General features: G+C 42.4%; 1 protein-coding gene across 1 annotated transcript in view; it reads right to left on the reverse strand.

The window, feature by feature from the left end:
- Nucleotides 1-14,869, reverse strand: part of SNX10 (sorting nexin 10) — a 72,028-nt gene that overhangs the window by 15,542 nt on the left and 41,617 nt on the right. The window contains exons 3-5 of the mRNA XM_018575954.1: nt 5,625-5,708; nt 4,412-4,512; nt 1,399-1,497 (exon numbers count right to left, since the gene is read on the reverse strand). Coding sequence (XP_018431456.1) covers nt 1,399-1,497; nt 4,412-4,512; nt 5,625-5,708 — 284 coding nt within the window. The remainder of the gene's footprint in view (nt 1-1,398; nt 1,498-4,411; nt 4,513-5,624; nt 5,709-14,869) is intronic.

The raw sequence follows: 14,869 nt of genomic DNA on the forward strand, positions 1-14,869 counted from the left end.
TTCAAATAGCAACTCCAGAAAGACATCACTTTTGCATAGAGTGGGGCAAGGGTTCAATCCCTTCCTTCAGGTCATCACTGCGGTGTAGATCCCTGTGGGGATCACCCTCCCCCGCACTTCCCTTGGCTACATGTTCACACTTTCCTGATCGCGTACTTTCGCACAAAAGGTGCCACACACTTGCAGTGCCATTACTTGTTAATGCGGCCAGTAAAATGCACTGTTTGGCCTGGTGTGGACATGCATTAAACTCACGCATGGTCAAAAACGTGGGAAGTTCGCAGCTGAAACTTCTGCATGAGCTTCTTTGCCACGTTTGGCACGCGTGCAGCAGCATATTAAAATGAATGGGCTTACGCACAACATTAAAAACACGCATGAATGCGGGGTGCATTCACGCATCACGAAAGTGTGAACAGGCCCTGACAAGCCAGGTTGGTTTTTTCAGCCATGATACCATATAACCCAATAAAATGCTTATGTAGTTTTGCATAGAGTAAAGGATTGGAACCCTGTCAGCCTTTGTGTCCCCCATTGGGTAGATTTTACTTCACATCCTGTCGTCACAACAGGAAATCTCTCCGAGGCGAGCGGAAATCCTCCCTTAGACAGCTGTCCCCCATTGGAAGATTTCCTGCTATTCCTGTTTGGGTGACAACTCAATATGTGGGATTTCCACCCCTTTCTCTATCCAGTGACATTGTCACCAGAATAAAGGTGAATCTCCCCAACATGGACAGAGACAGCAATAAACACGGTGGGGGTTCTAACCCTCCCTCATTGAATTTAAAATAGAAAAAGAAAGTTTTGGATGCACTAAATGTTTTCCACTTATTACTTGATTAGTTATAGGGGAATAGGTAGACTCATCTTTTCTGCTGATCTTATGCCAAAAAGTCAGCGACACAACTAGCCTAGCTATAAAAATCAAGCCTAGCTGTGACCTGTAAGGACCCAATAGAGAAAATAGAGACGTGAATAAGAATCTGATGCCAAAAAAAGGAAACCTTTTTAGATTTTTAGGAAAGGAGGATTTGATGACATCAGTATGGCAGCAGCAATATTACTACACAACACACCCCAGTCATCTCCATTCAAATCAGTTAGTGGACTTCCATTTACAATGTATATTAGTAGAACACATTTTGTTGTTTTCAGGAAATAACCCCCCTCTATATCCTAATGTGCAGTTCTGCTCCCCCTCAGTGTGTTTCTATAGGAATCGTTCCTTTTCAGTGGCATACTGGATCGATGGGGGATGGGCGCTTAAACAAAGGGGATGGAGTACAGAATACAAAAGGGACGCTTCATTCCATTTCAGGAGCACCGCTAGATGGCTCTGTTACACAGCACATGAATGATCTGATGTGTAGTCGGCTCTATTCAAGAGATACTCACTTATTTAGGAACTCTTGCAAGCCACGGGCGCGCTGTTCCACAGTCTGTGTGTTACTGATGTTGAAGAATGGGATTTTAGGTGGCAATTCTGGCAGATCACTAAAATAAAAGGATTAAAAAAAAATTAAATCTTAGCTGGAGCAGTATATACACATTATACATGTGGACAATATAAAAAGGCATGGGTTAAAGGCCTTCCTATGAAAACCGCTATAAAGCTGGCCATACATGGCTCAAATTTTGGGTGATTTCTGCTGAACCGTCCAAAATTTGAACCATGGGTTGCCCTGTAGGCACCACCTAGCTCAACAAACTTCTACTGAAAAATTGTAGAACTGGGTATAAAAATTTCCAGCCATTGACTAAAGCCAAATCCGATGGTCACGCTTTGGGTATTCAGACACCCGCAGGTATGTAGTTTAACATGGATGGAGAAGTCTATTCGATTTCTCTTGTTCAGTCTGCGAGCTGCATGTATATGGCTAGATTTAGGGTAGTGGAAATGTCTGTAGGAGGCACCAAACTACGACGGTCATCTTTCAATGAAAAGGTAGCCGTTTACCGGTTTGTTAATGGTTAAGCAATAGACATATCTGTATATTCAAAATCATTTCTTTTGTCAAGTGGTTGGAGTAAGGTTCAAACCCCTAATGAGTCTTGGTAGTTATCCAACATTCTGGTAGGAAGATCTTCACCACTGCTTGCACAACTATAAGCAAGCCGAGTTGGCTTTTCAGCAAAGCTGCAGCTGTCACCATGCACGACATGCCACTAAAATGCAGATCAAGCATTTCTGAGCTCTGCACCTCTATGGATTCAGCACAGGAATACATGGAGAATTCACTTAATCTGCAAAAAACAGTAGTTTAGACAGAAACCAAACCTCTGCCCACCATAGCTGTATTTAAATAAAATCTCTCTACTGGGCTCTCAGTAGGAACAAAGCCCCTGAAAAGAAATGTATTCTGACTCCCTGTTTTTGGGGAAGCGGTCCTTTAAGATAATAGGTTTTCTTGAATTACTTTAGAGATGCAGGTAGAAGATCAGCTTGTAAATAAATCTCATCAGTGTGTTTTGGAATTTACAGATTCACTCCTACCCAAGTTGAATATGTATAGTAGGCCTAATATCACATATGCAGGTTTTTCTTCATGCTGTGCTACACAATGGAAGTAACTTACTGCTCCCTCTCACAATGCTTTGAGGCGGCATTGTGTAAAGTGTAAATAGAAACAAGTTTTTTACCATTATCACACTTTGATAAGATTATGTACAAGTTAATGGTTTCCCTATTTAGATATGCATGTGAAAGAAAACATCTAAAAGACTGTACTCTCTTTGTAATGATAGGATAATGCATAGGGGCCGCACTAGATGGGAGGGGGGAATAGAGCTCTATGGGAGGGGAATCCCTCAGATGAACATTAATTGGCTATTCCAGTGTGCCATGGAAAACCAGCCAATACAGAAAATCTGCATACATAACTGTTGCTCTTGTTTTTTTTTTAAATCTCTTTATAGTTCATGTGTTTTTCATTACCATCACAACCTCTTTAAAGTGATACTAAACTCAGGAGTTAAATCTAAAAAATGCATTCAGGTACAAAAATGTATCTTATTTGTGTATCACTCGGCACCAATTCAGAGATGATTTGAGGCTCGACAGCTGACACTGTCCTTCCTTCTGGAGGGTGGCTACTTATGTTCCCCATGGTCCCTGTGTGTGTTATAAAGTAGCCACTGATCCAAGCTCACTCCCGTGATGGACTACAATCTCGCACTTAGTTTACTAATTTGCATTGAGATTGTAATCCGTCACAGGAGTGAGCTTGGAGCAGTAGCTACTTCACAACAAACAGGGACAATGGGGAACAAAAGTAGCCACCCTCCAGAAGGAAGGACAGTGTCAGCACCAATTCAGAGATCATTTGAAGATCTACAGCCCAGTGACGCACAATAAAAGCTACATTTTTGTTAATAGTGAAGTGTTAAAGGAGAACTAGGAGGTGGGTGCTTTTCACTCACCTCATAGTTCTAGCCGACCTGTGACAATGAGACTGTCACAGGTCGGCTCAGCAGATTGGGAGGTGAGCGAACACATACCGGCAATCACTCACCTCTCGATCCTGTGCCGTGACAGGGGAGGGGCTGGATTCCCCCCTCCCCGCTCCGATCCGCCAGCGCTGACTGGAAGCCAGCTGTCAGTCACACAGCTGGGCGGATCCCGGCACAATTGTCGGGATCCGCTTCAGCGTCTGTCTCAGCTACGTCTCAGTCTCAGCTACAGCTCGCGGTATACTGAGCCTAGGGTGACGGGAGGATGCTAGTTTGTGTCCTCCCGTTACCCGGAGAACTATGGAGAAAAGCCTTAACCCCATAGTTCTCCTTTAAGACCATAGTGTCCCCCTGTTCTATGTTCCTCTGCCACCTTAGGGCCGGAAATGCTTGTGAAGAAGTTACAACTCATGTGTAATGCTTACTTTATAGCCAAAGTTTTTTGAAAACCTGACCACCACACCAACGTGAGCTTGTTGGAAATTATATTTGCCCACCACCCCCTGTATGTTAAACAGCCTCCATCCTTCCAGGCAGGCTTTCTTTGTATCTGTGGAAATTTGTGCCCATTCAGCTAAAAGAGCATTTGAGAGTTTGGGTACGGATGTTTTAGAAGACCTGGCTCACAATCCACATTTTAATTCAACCCAAAGGAGCTCAGTAGGGCTCACAAGCCACATGTTAATTCAACCCAAAGGAGCTCAGTAGGTTTACTTTCAGGGCTCTGTGCCTCCAGACCATACTTAGCAAACCATGTCTTTATGGATCTGTGCATCTGAACTGAAATTTGGAGGCGTGTCCTCATACCTTTAGCCATACAGTATAACAGTAGAAACAAAAAAAATTTCCTAAACCAATTCTGAAAAGTATTCTGGCTACAAAAACAAAATAACCCAGTACTACCAAGTCATAGAATAGATGAAAAGGTAGTGTAGAAAACAGCTGTAAAAAGGCTTACATTAACACGGCATTACTCTGAAGCTTCTGACGTAGCCAAACAAATTCTCGGAATCTCCTTCTCACTCGCGAGGTTTTCACTGTAAAGCACATGCTGTTTGTCTGCAGATATAAATAGACAGGATAAGCACTCAGTACACCTCACCTGGCACCTGCTGACATAAAACAATTAACACTATAACTTAAAGGGGGTATCTGAGAGCATTGTACACCATGAAGGTGACATAACTTTATGACAAACTATACTCCACTCTGATATTACCTGTTCTCCGAGACTATTGACTACCAAAAAGAGGAAATGAAACGTCTATTGCACAGAACATAAAAACATGTCCAATTTTCAAGGTACATTTGCCATACATTTGACATATGTTTAATATTTACTCACATTGACTTGTATGGAGAAAAAAAAAATTTGATATATAAATATAATTGTCCTTTTACATTACCTTAAAAAACAAATTCTATGCAATGTGCACCCCCCCTTCAACAGCCTAAACAATTTGTGCTATATATATATACACACACAGAAGATTAACAGCATGGGCTAAAAATGTATATATCTCTATACATCAAATGCGCGCGCGCACACACACACACACACACCTCCCTATACACACACACACACACACCTCCCTATATGTACATACAATTTATTTCTCCATGACCTTCAAATAAATCGGTTATACAGGAAGTCACAAAAGCTGGAGTGGTAAGTTAGACACTCACGTATACCATGTTAATAATTAGTGTATAGAATATATTTGGTGTAAATATGTTGGAATAGTTGATTCATTGTTTACTATTACACACAATCATTCAGATCTTTCCTTGGTTCCCCCCTATTTATCATGTATACAATATATACAATTTCAGCAGCATTTTAAATGTCTATTAGCACTAACTGCCTGGGCAGCCTAAAATATGCGTAGTCAAAATAAAAAAAATAAAAACTGAATAAATCTACATAAAACCATTTAAAATCAGTTACCATGCCTTATCAATAGTTCAAATTTGTGTTCAAAATTTACACACCACACAAAAAAACAATTGCATAAAAACACACATTGACCTACAGTATGATTTTAAAGCTGTATGGAATCTCCATAAAGTTTACAGATCATTGACACTCCATGTCAACTCCATGTCATTAAAAAACAGAATTTGTTTTAAATGCCAAAATAATTGAAAGTTCCCCATACAGCTGTACTTACGTGAATGCAGATTTCATAATCCAGATAAGAATGCCAGTCTTCTTTCTGTATTTGGGGGTCTCGGACCCAGATACAGATGGATTCCTGTAAATGCATAATGCAGAGTTAGAGAGCTGTGCACTGTGAAGCCAGCAGAGAGCCTTCCAAATGAGGTCTGTAAAGAAGGAAGTCGACTCTTATAGGTTTGCAAAGAAAAAAAAAAAAAGCTGAAGTCACCAGACCAGACTGTTTGGAAATTCTCTGTGTGCTCAAAACCATTAGGAGTTTCAAAAGGGAAGGGATGGGGGTTTTCCCAAGATTAACACAGTAAAGCAAGCGATTGCCTCAATATATTAATGCATTTTATTTTTTTTAACTAGAAGTACATAAATCGTATTAATAGTTCTTACTATCAGTGTACATACATCATCATAAGGTCTGGTTAACATATTGGTCATAAAAGAAAATGTAAAGCTTTACTAAAATAAATGTCTGTTATTGTATTTGTTTCTATCCAAGTAAGTCCCCTTACACACAGGCTGATCAGGATCTGTGCAGGATCTGTGCACGAGTCCCCTCCTGATCGGAACAGTACAGATCTGAGTTCACCGCTGCGACATTAGTGTCCGTCCAGTTTCTTACTTAAGAATTAAAACTGCTGGACCCCATGTCGGTCTGTCCCAATGGGGCGTCAGATGTAAACTGACCGTTTACATCAGAGAACCCCTGATCTGCCACGATCAGGTCCGGCAAAATGGATCTCGGATCCAATTGTTTTTCCGGACCTGACTGGAGTTGAGGGTTAAGGAGTGTGAACGGACGCCCACCTGTATACACCCGGCTGCCCATACACTAGCATTGGGCATCCGATCAGGTCCGGAAAAAAAAAAAAAGAAATAATATATGACAGACCGACCTGATCGGACCACCCATGTGAAAGGGGCTATATTCTGAACAACACTTAGGCCTCATTCACGCTAAGAGCCAGCCCCGTACAGATCCGTGCGGCGTGCACGGCCGTATCAGGCCTCTCCCAGGAAGGACAGGTGCTGCGTGTGATTGCACGGAGCAGCCTGTTCTTCTCTATGGGAGTATGTGGCCGTACGCTCAACCCACCTGCACATCCGTGTGGGTGCGGATATCTGTGCTCGGACGCAGACAGGATCCATCCCATCTGCGTATGAGTACGGACACCCGCACGGATGTGCAGTTGGGGGAGCCTACGGCCGCGTACTCCCATAGAGAAGAACAGGCTGCATGCAGCACCTGTCCTTCCCAGAAGTGGCCCGATACGGCCGTGCACGCTGCCCGGATTTTCTGTATGGGCCAGCTCTTAGCAGTGAGAATGAGGCCCTAAAGTAATACTTAACTCAGGAGTTAAAATCTAAAAAAATGCATTCATGTACCCTATTAACAAAAATGTACCAAAGCTGCACGTTTGTTATTAGTTAAAAAGGTACTTGAATACATTTTTGAGATTTAACTTCTGAATTTAATGTCACTTTAAAATGTGGCACTTTGTTCAGCGTTTCCATCCCACTTAGAGTACACACAACAGTTGGGTGTGAGAGAATATGCCACACTGACCGGCTTAATATATGCTTCCACATACACCAGGCTAGGCTTTGCATTGTAGTGGTTAGATGAGGAGAGCAATGTTTGGGCCACAATTTGAGCTTCTTTCCTTAGAAGCTTGCCTAGAGGGCATCTAAGGTTGCCACCTGTCCAGGATTCACCCGGACATTCCGGGTTTTGAATGCTGTGTTCGGGTTTCATGGCAGCAGAAACCCGGACAAAAGATGTCGGGCAGACAGGGGCAACCAAAATTAACCACTTCCCGTCCACCGATGGTTGAAAGAGGGCCGGACGCGAGTCTCCTGGATGCGGGTGAGCGTCTTTAGACATCCTTCGTGCCCGCGCCCTGGTGCGCATGAGCGGGAGCCCGCCAGGATTTTAAACGTCCAGCGATGGCCGTTTACATACAAGCGGTCCGGTGTCTGTAAAGACACCCGATCGCTTGTATGATTCAGGTGAGGGTGCGCCCCCCCTCCCTACCTCTGGTCGCCGTCCCTGCGATCCCAGGCGGCCAACCGTTCCGGGCAATGTGGCTCTGTTCACTGAAAATGGAGGGAGATCAGTACGCGATCTCCTCCCGGTCTCTGAATGCAGGAGGTGATGTATATTACATTACTTCCGCATTCCCGTCCCTCTCCGGTACAGAAACCGGAGAGAAGCTGATGGAGCAGATCTGTGCTTCATCAGCTTCTCTGGGGGTCCCTAGGTGACATTAGGGGTCTTAGAGACCCCTGATGTCTCCATAAAGGGGACCTGTAACTGTAATTTGTTATCACATAGAAGCACCGTATGCACCGTATGTGATAACAATAAAGTTAAGTGTACACACCCAAAACAGAAAAAAAAACAAAAATAAAATTCTTTAAAAGTCCCCCACATAGATACGCAAAAATGCGTTACATGCGCCTACACGCAAAAACGGCGATTGCTTCAATTATGTTGCACGTGTTACCTATCGCCGCGGTCGCAATGAGAGCAATAATTTTAGGGCCATCAATCACTGATAACATTAAACTGATGAGCGGGAAAATCTTTTAAAGTGTCGCCTATGGCAAATTTTGGCTATGGGTTTTTTTGCGATTTCGCCGGCGCGCGCAATTTTAAGGCTTGACATGTTTGGTGTCCATTTACCCGACGTGACCCCGCCCTTTGTATTTTACCAAAAAAATTGGGCAAAAATAATTGTTTTCTAAGATGAAGGGGAAATATTTTTTTTTTTTAAATATTCAGATTTTTTTGTTATATAAAAAATAAATAAAACCCCCAGTGGTGAATACCACCAAAATAAAGCTCTATCTGTCCCCAAAAAATGGTATAAAATTAATTTCAGTACAGCATTGCATGACGGGATAAACGGAAATCAAAGTACCACAGCGCTGAATACTGAAAAATGGCCTGGACAGGAAGGAGGTGTAAACACCCCGGTCAGCAAGTGGTTAAGACAGGGGCTACTGGCCCCCCACTGAGAAAAGGCCCAACTGTGATATTTACATATGAATAAGCCGCAACTCATTCACCCCAAAAAATGTCCGCGCGTCGCTACAGTGTTCGGGTTTCGCTTGAAGAAAAGGTGGCAACACTAAGGGCATCTGTAGTATGAGCATATTACCAAATTCAATATGACTGTGAAATGCAACTAGCATCTATCTCAGGGGTAGGTAAAACTACAAATCCTACCATGCATCTGCCTCTGGCAGTCAGTCTAGCAATGCTTAATGGAATTTGTAGTTGCACCACAGCTGGAGTTCCATCTAATGGATAACTCTGCGGCTTAGAGGTTAGTTCTTCTGCTTACAGTACTGAGGTGTTCCTTTTTTGATTTTTGTTTTGCAAGCTTCTGCATTTTGTATTGTTGTAAGCCCTTCCATGTGCACCTAGCTACAAAGGAAAGTTATAAGTTGTGCGGTTGCCATGCATCTTTAGCTTGGCTGTATTTGGCGCGGGGATGCACTGCGGCCCCAGCATGCATTTTGGATTGCTGGGCCTCCAGTGCGTCCCTGTACCTTTGAGGAATGGGCTCCAGCATTTTATCAACTGCTTGAATATGCTCCAATAGGGAGAGACTCACAAAAATTAGAGTTAGGACAACACTGCAGAGAGGAGCCTTGACGAGGCAGTGTGGCTTCTACATATTTTTTTGCAAAAATGTTGTGCAACTAAAACCTCTGTTTCGAACGCATATTGTTAAGCTGGCCATACACCTTACAACCATCGTTAGATTTTTGTCCTGTCATCGAACCCCCGTTCAATTTCCTCTCGAATACCACATCATGCACAGACCAATTTAGTTTTCAATTATCGTTTGTTAGAAATACTAACTGGTCGAATTTCGTTGATCAACAGAACGGATTTTCGTTTGCGCATGTGCAGTGTTCATGTTGCGATTTTTGTTGTACGAAAAACGCCACTAATCCATCGATTTTCGTGCATGTCGACGAACGTGTTCTAATGTGCTCATGCAATGAAATTCAGCCAGTTGTACAGTAATGGCGATCGTGCACTTCCCATCAACTGGCCAATTTATCATACGAAACCGCGATTGCGTTCGTTAATCGCAAGGTGTATGGGAACCTTCAGACAGGGCAATTTGTTTTGTTGTAGGTTAGCCAGTAAGTGTGCTGGGAAACTTCTGTTCTGTATTATTACATAGGGGGTTAGCAACTGTGGACTCTGATAGAATATGGGCTCACCCAAAATTGCTATTTGAACATGGACCTCAGTCTAGGAATTCACCATAATGGAGGTGTCTGAACCTTTTAAAAGAAGTGTGCCATTGGTGGGGAGAAGATGTAGTTGGGGAAAGTATATGTTGGGATCGACCACGTCTCTTAGAAAACAGAGTCCTACTCTGTCCCTGATGGCACCAGGCTGTACTGCAATGCATACATACAGCTCCCTTATGGGACAAAATTTGAACCATTTCTATTGTCCATAATGCATGACTGATCCACAAAATGCATACAGGTGGGATGAAGATAAACGATAGCTCAACTGCTTCAAAAGGGAAACACGATAGATCTGATGTTGGATGTAGTACAATAGCTTAAGTAAACAGCAATTTGCATTGAATCAGGTAAGCTTTAAATGCTACATGAACAAGTAGAAAAGGAAGAAATCTCCCCTGCTGGCTATTGTATTCAAACAGCCAACACCCTATGAGCGGACGACCCAAACAATTACTACATCTGATAGGGCTCCTCTACCCATCTCCTTGATTTTTCAAAGTTTGTTGAGCAAGGTGATGCCCACAGGGCCACTGACGGCTCATATATTGCCCAATTCAGCGTGAATTAGCTGAAATTCAAACAGTGTATTACTACCTTTAAGCTCATATAATAAATATCGCCAATGCTACAAAACTAGGACAGATTCAACACGCACACTTCCTTTCCTAAAAAAATCTCATTGTGCGTTTATGACCATGTTTCCCAGAAACATATCCGCAGTGTTATCTCTTTTTTTTTTTTTTTTTTTTTTTTTAAAACGCCAAAAAACGCCAAATTTTTTAAATGCCTGCAAAAGGCGAAAAAAGTTATGGTCATGTATAATGGGCATATCATAATGGCTAATATTCTATTCTTGGAAAACGCTGATTAACTGTTTACTGTCCCCTGTACAATAACACATTCTTTGATTTAGCTGGCTTATTTTGAAGCCTCTCCCTCCTAGTTTCCTGGCTCTCATGTTGATCCAGAGGTTTAAATACCAACATGAATACCATTGACATGAAACAAGATCAGGTGTCACCTGTTGCATGTTTGTGAAGGGCCTGTGAAGCTAAACCAGAGACAATTGGGCAAATGGCAATAAGATAAAATAAAGAATGGCAGCTCCCATATTTCTCCCACCACAGGTTACCTTTAAAGTACATCTATTAGGAAAAAACTTGGATAGAGTAGGGAAAGGTTAGAATCTCTTTCAAGTACTTATTTCTATATACAATGAAGGGTGGGGTGCTGGATTGTTCTAAAAACTGGGCAATTCAGTGTTCGGTCTGGAATAGGTAGAAATCTACTAATACCTGAACAGGATGAAGTCACTGCTCGGCCAATAAGTTTCCACCTGGCTCAGTTGATATTTAAAAATGACTTGTCTAACCGGGTGGTGCTTGCTTTGCCCCTCACAGCTCTAGTTCCAGCAAATTCAAGCCGTCTATGTATTGTATGTTAAATGACCACTGTCAAAAAAGGGTTACAGCCCATGTGCATAGGAGTCTCTATTTAGCATTTAATTGATGTTACAGTGACAAGCACATCAAATGTTTGCCAAAGGACCCATTCACACCATGTCCAGATCATATCCACACCAGACCAGATTGTTACCAGACCAGATTGTTTCCAGACCCAAAATGCATCCCATAGTATCCCTATGCTATTTCTGGCCTCTGTTCACACCAGCGCAGTCCGTTCCAGACCAAATACTGCTGGTCTTATTTTGTCTGGAATGCACACAAAACGCATAAAAATGCACTGGAATGCAACTGTAAGACCTTTTTAAAAGTTAAAAAAATAAAAAAATAATATCTTTTAAAAATTCAGAATGCGGCAAAAACGCAATAGACTGCGTTCCAGACCTGGTCCGGAAGATGGTGCCCTAAAAAGGTGGCCATACACCGTGCTGAAATTCGCACTGAACCGGCCGAAATTCACCCAGTGGGTGTCGCTGTCCAAAACACTTTTGACTGGCATTACTCGATCAGCTGATCAAAAGAACTGGTCGAAAAATCTCTATACTAGCAGAGCCAAAAGCCAATAAGCTGCCAGCTCTGTTCAGGTATTCCGACAGCAGTGGCAAAAGAACACCAAAAAAACAGTGGGGATTCCTAGATCAATGCGCTCATAGCGTTGATGGAGCAATCTGCTCTTTTTCATTCAGCCCACAGGTTTAATGGAAAGAAAATGGATACATCTTGCATTTGCATGCGTTTTGGTGGTTACAAACTAAAATTAATTCCTGGATGCACTTGACTTCTATTTTTTCTAAACACAGCTAAACTGACTGCAGGTGAAAAGCATCTAAACGCAAGGTGTGAATAGATCCATTGGAAATCAATAGATGCATATACACTTGTGCACATAGGTTTACATACCCTGGCAGAATTTATGATTTCCTGGCCATTTTTCAGAGGATATGAATGATAAACAGGAAAACCTGTCACTCATTGGTAGTGTGTGGCTGAAGCCATTTATTAACCAGTTGACATCCGCGGTGTTAAACCCCCTTCCCATCCAGGCCATTTTTCAGTATTCAGCGCTGCGGTACTTTGACTGACATTTATTCCGTCATGCAGCGCTGTACTGAAATGAATTTTATACCCTTTTTTGGGGACAGATAGAGCTTTCTTTTGGATACTGATGCATGCAAATTATCCTCCAGTATCTTTTGGTAACATACTGCATTCATCGTGCCATCAATTCTGACCAACTTTCCTGTGCCTTTGTAGCTCACACATCCCCCAAAACATCAGCGATCCACCTCCGTGTTTCACAGTAGGAATGGTGTACTTATCATAGGCCTTGTTGACTCCTCTCCAAATGTAGCGTTTATGGTTGTGGCCGAAAAGCTCAATTTTGTTCTCATCACTCCAAATGACTTTGTGGCAGAAGGTTTGAGGCTTGTCTCTGTGCTGTTTGGCGTATTGTAAGGGGATACTTTGTGGCATTTGCATAGTAATGGCTTTCTTCTGGTGACTCGCCCATGCAGCCCATCTTTCTTCAAGTGCCTCCTTATTGTGCATCTTGCAACAGCCACACCAGAAAGGTTTTCGTGTTATCATTCATATTCTCTGAAAAATGGCCAGGAAATCATAAATTCTGCCAGGGTATGTAAACTTATGAGCACAACTGTATATGTGTTTAGAATGCCATTTTAAATGCACATACATGCATCTAATTGCACCTAGTGTGAATGTAGCCCAAGTGCTAGATGTATATAATGATGTAATGGTATCATCCACACTTTACGTTTAGATGTGTTCAGAGAAATAGAATTCTTTGCATCCAGTGGCAGACTGGACACTCTGAATGCATGCAAATGCAAGTACATTGAATTGCAGGAGAACTTAATCAGCAAAGCATAAAAGTTTCTTTATGCTTTCCAAGTATGTGCATGTGGACTGGCCTGGGTGGCAGGAGTGGGGGGAGGAGGACAAACTGCCCACGACAGTACAGATAATATATGTGTGGCTGGTGGCCCTCAGTGACCAAACAGAGCACAACAGTGACAGGTGTGATGGGAGTTATATACCAATCTGCTCCCTGTTCAGACCTGTAATGACAGCAACTAGGATAGGCAAGTCTTCCAGCATCAACTTCGCTTGCAGCTCTGAGATGTTGAATGAAGGAATGAAGCTGCAAAGGAAGTCAATGCTGGAAGAAAGAAACTGTGGAATACGTTCTGATTTGTTAAATGAAGTTGAATGATAAGGATCATTTAGAGCAATGGCATGGTATTTTATTTTCAGAGTAGCAAATATCTTGTTTAGTTCATAAAGTACAATCCATTTCTTACAATCCCACTTTTTTTTTGCATATACACCAATCACAAGTGCAGTTTTAGTCCACAGGAGCTGTTCCTAACATTTGATGGACCAGTTGTAAAATTTGGGGCTGGGAGCTAAACACAGCTACGTCCCCTGGCCTAAGCGCAGGACACACAAGGGATGTCTCAAGAAATATATGTTAGTATAGCTTGGATGGCTGCACTCATATACAACATATAGCCCAATGTAAAGAGAGAAAAAAAAAGAAAAAAAAAAAAAAAAAAGGACCTTGGAATGAAGCTTTCGCACTTCACCCATAATGGTAATTAAATTCACCACAAATAACGTTGTAAAGAGAACCATATAAACATCTAAATCACTGCCAAGGTTTAGAATACAATTGTACAAAGTAAAATGAAAACCAATAGCACATAGTAAACTATGCCTAGCAGTCGTCCTATTGTCATATTGAACTTGTCCAATCACCTGACAAATAACAAGTGCATTTATCAGCCTAGAGTTTTATATTACTTAAACTATCAAAAATTCCCAGTATGTTTGCAGAGCTCTGAATATGAACCAAACGAGCTGATTAACTGATTACTTTGCCTACACTTGTGACGTGGCAGAAGACCTTTAACATAGTTTTTTCATTCTTGGAAAAGTAAATATATGATCATTCATAGAATGGGTTATAAAGTGGAATTCCTAACAAGACAGTAGCACGTGTCAGCTTTATGGCATTACACATCATCAAGAAGCATTCCTCAAGTCCACAAGTGCAAGGATTTCCAGCAATATAGCCTACGATATTTTAGGACTACAGCCTATAGTAGTATTAACACAAACTCCAATATATAAAATCCTCACTATAATTAATAATTATTCTGTATGGGTGCAGATCAGCTAAGGCTGACTGGTAGATGTCTTCATCCCAGACCTGTGTCGTTGGATTCGAAGTATGCCATGTCACTTGCCTTCTTCTGTTTGCCAAAAATGTTTGAGCATAGTAATGTGGTTCTATACAGTGGCGGAACTACCGCCGGTGCAGGCGGTGCCGGCGCCCGGGGCCTCAGGCTCTGGGGGGGCCCAAGCAAGATGCCGGCCGCCGGATCAGTATCCAGCGCCCGGCGGGCCCCTGCTCTCTCCGCCGGGAGTGTCGGATCATCCGTTCATCCGACACTCCCGGCCAGTGGCATAGTGAGGGGGG

The sequence above is a fragment of the Nanorana parkeri genome, unplaced genomic scaffold (assembly GCF_000935625.1).
Source record: "Nanorana parkeri isolate BGI_ZX_2015 unplaced genomic scaffold, ASM93562v1 scaffold4, whole genome shotgun sequence".
Classification (NCBI taxonomy): domain Eukaryota; kingdom Metazoa; phylum Chordata; class Amphibia; order Anura; family Dicroglossidae; genus Nanorana; species Nanorana parkeri.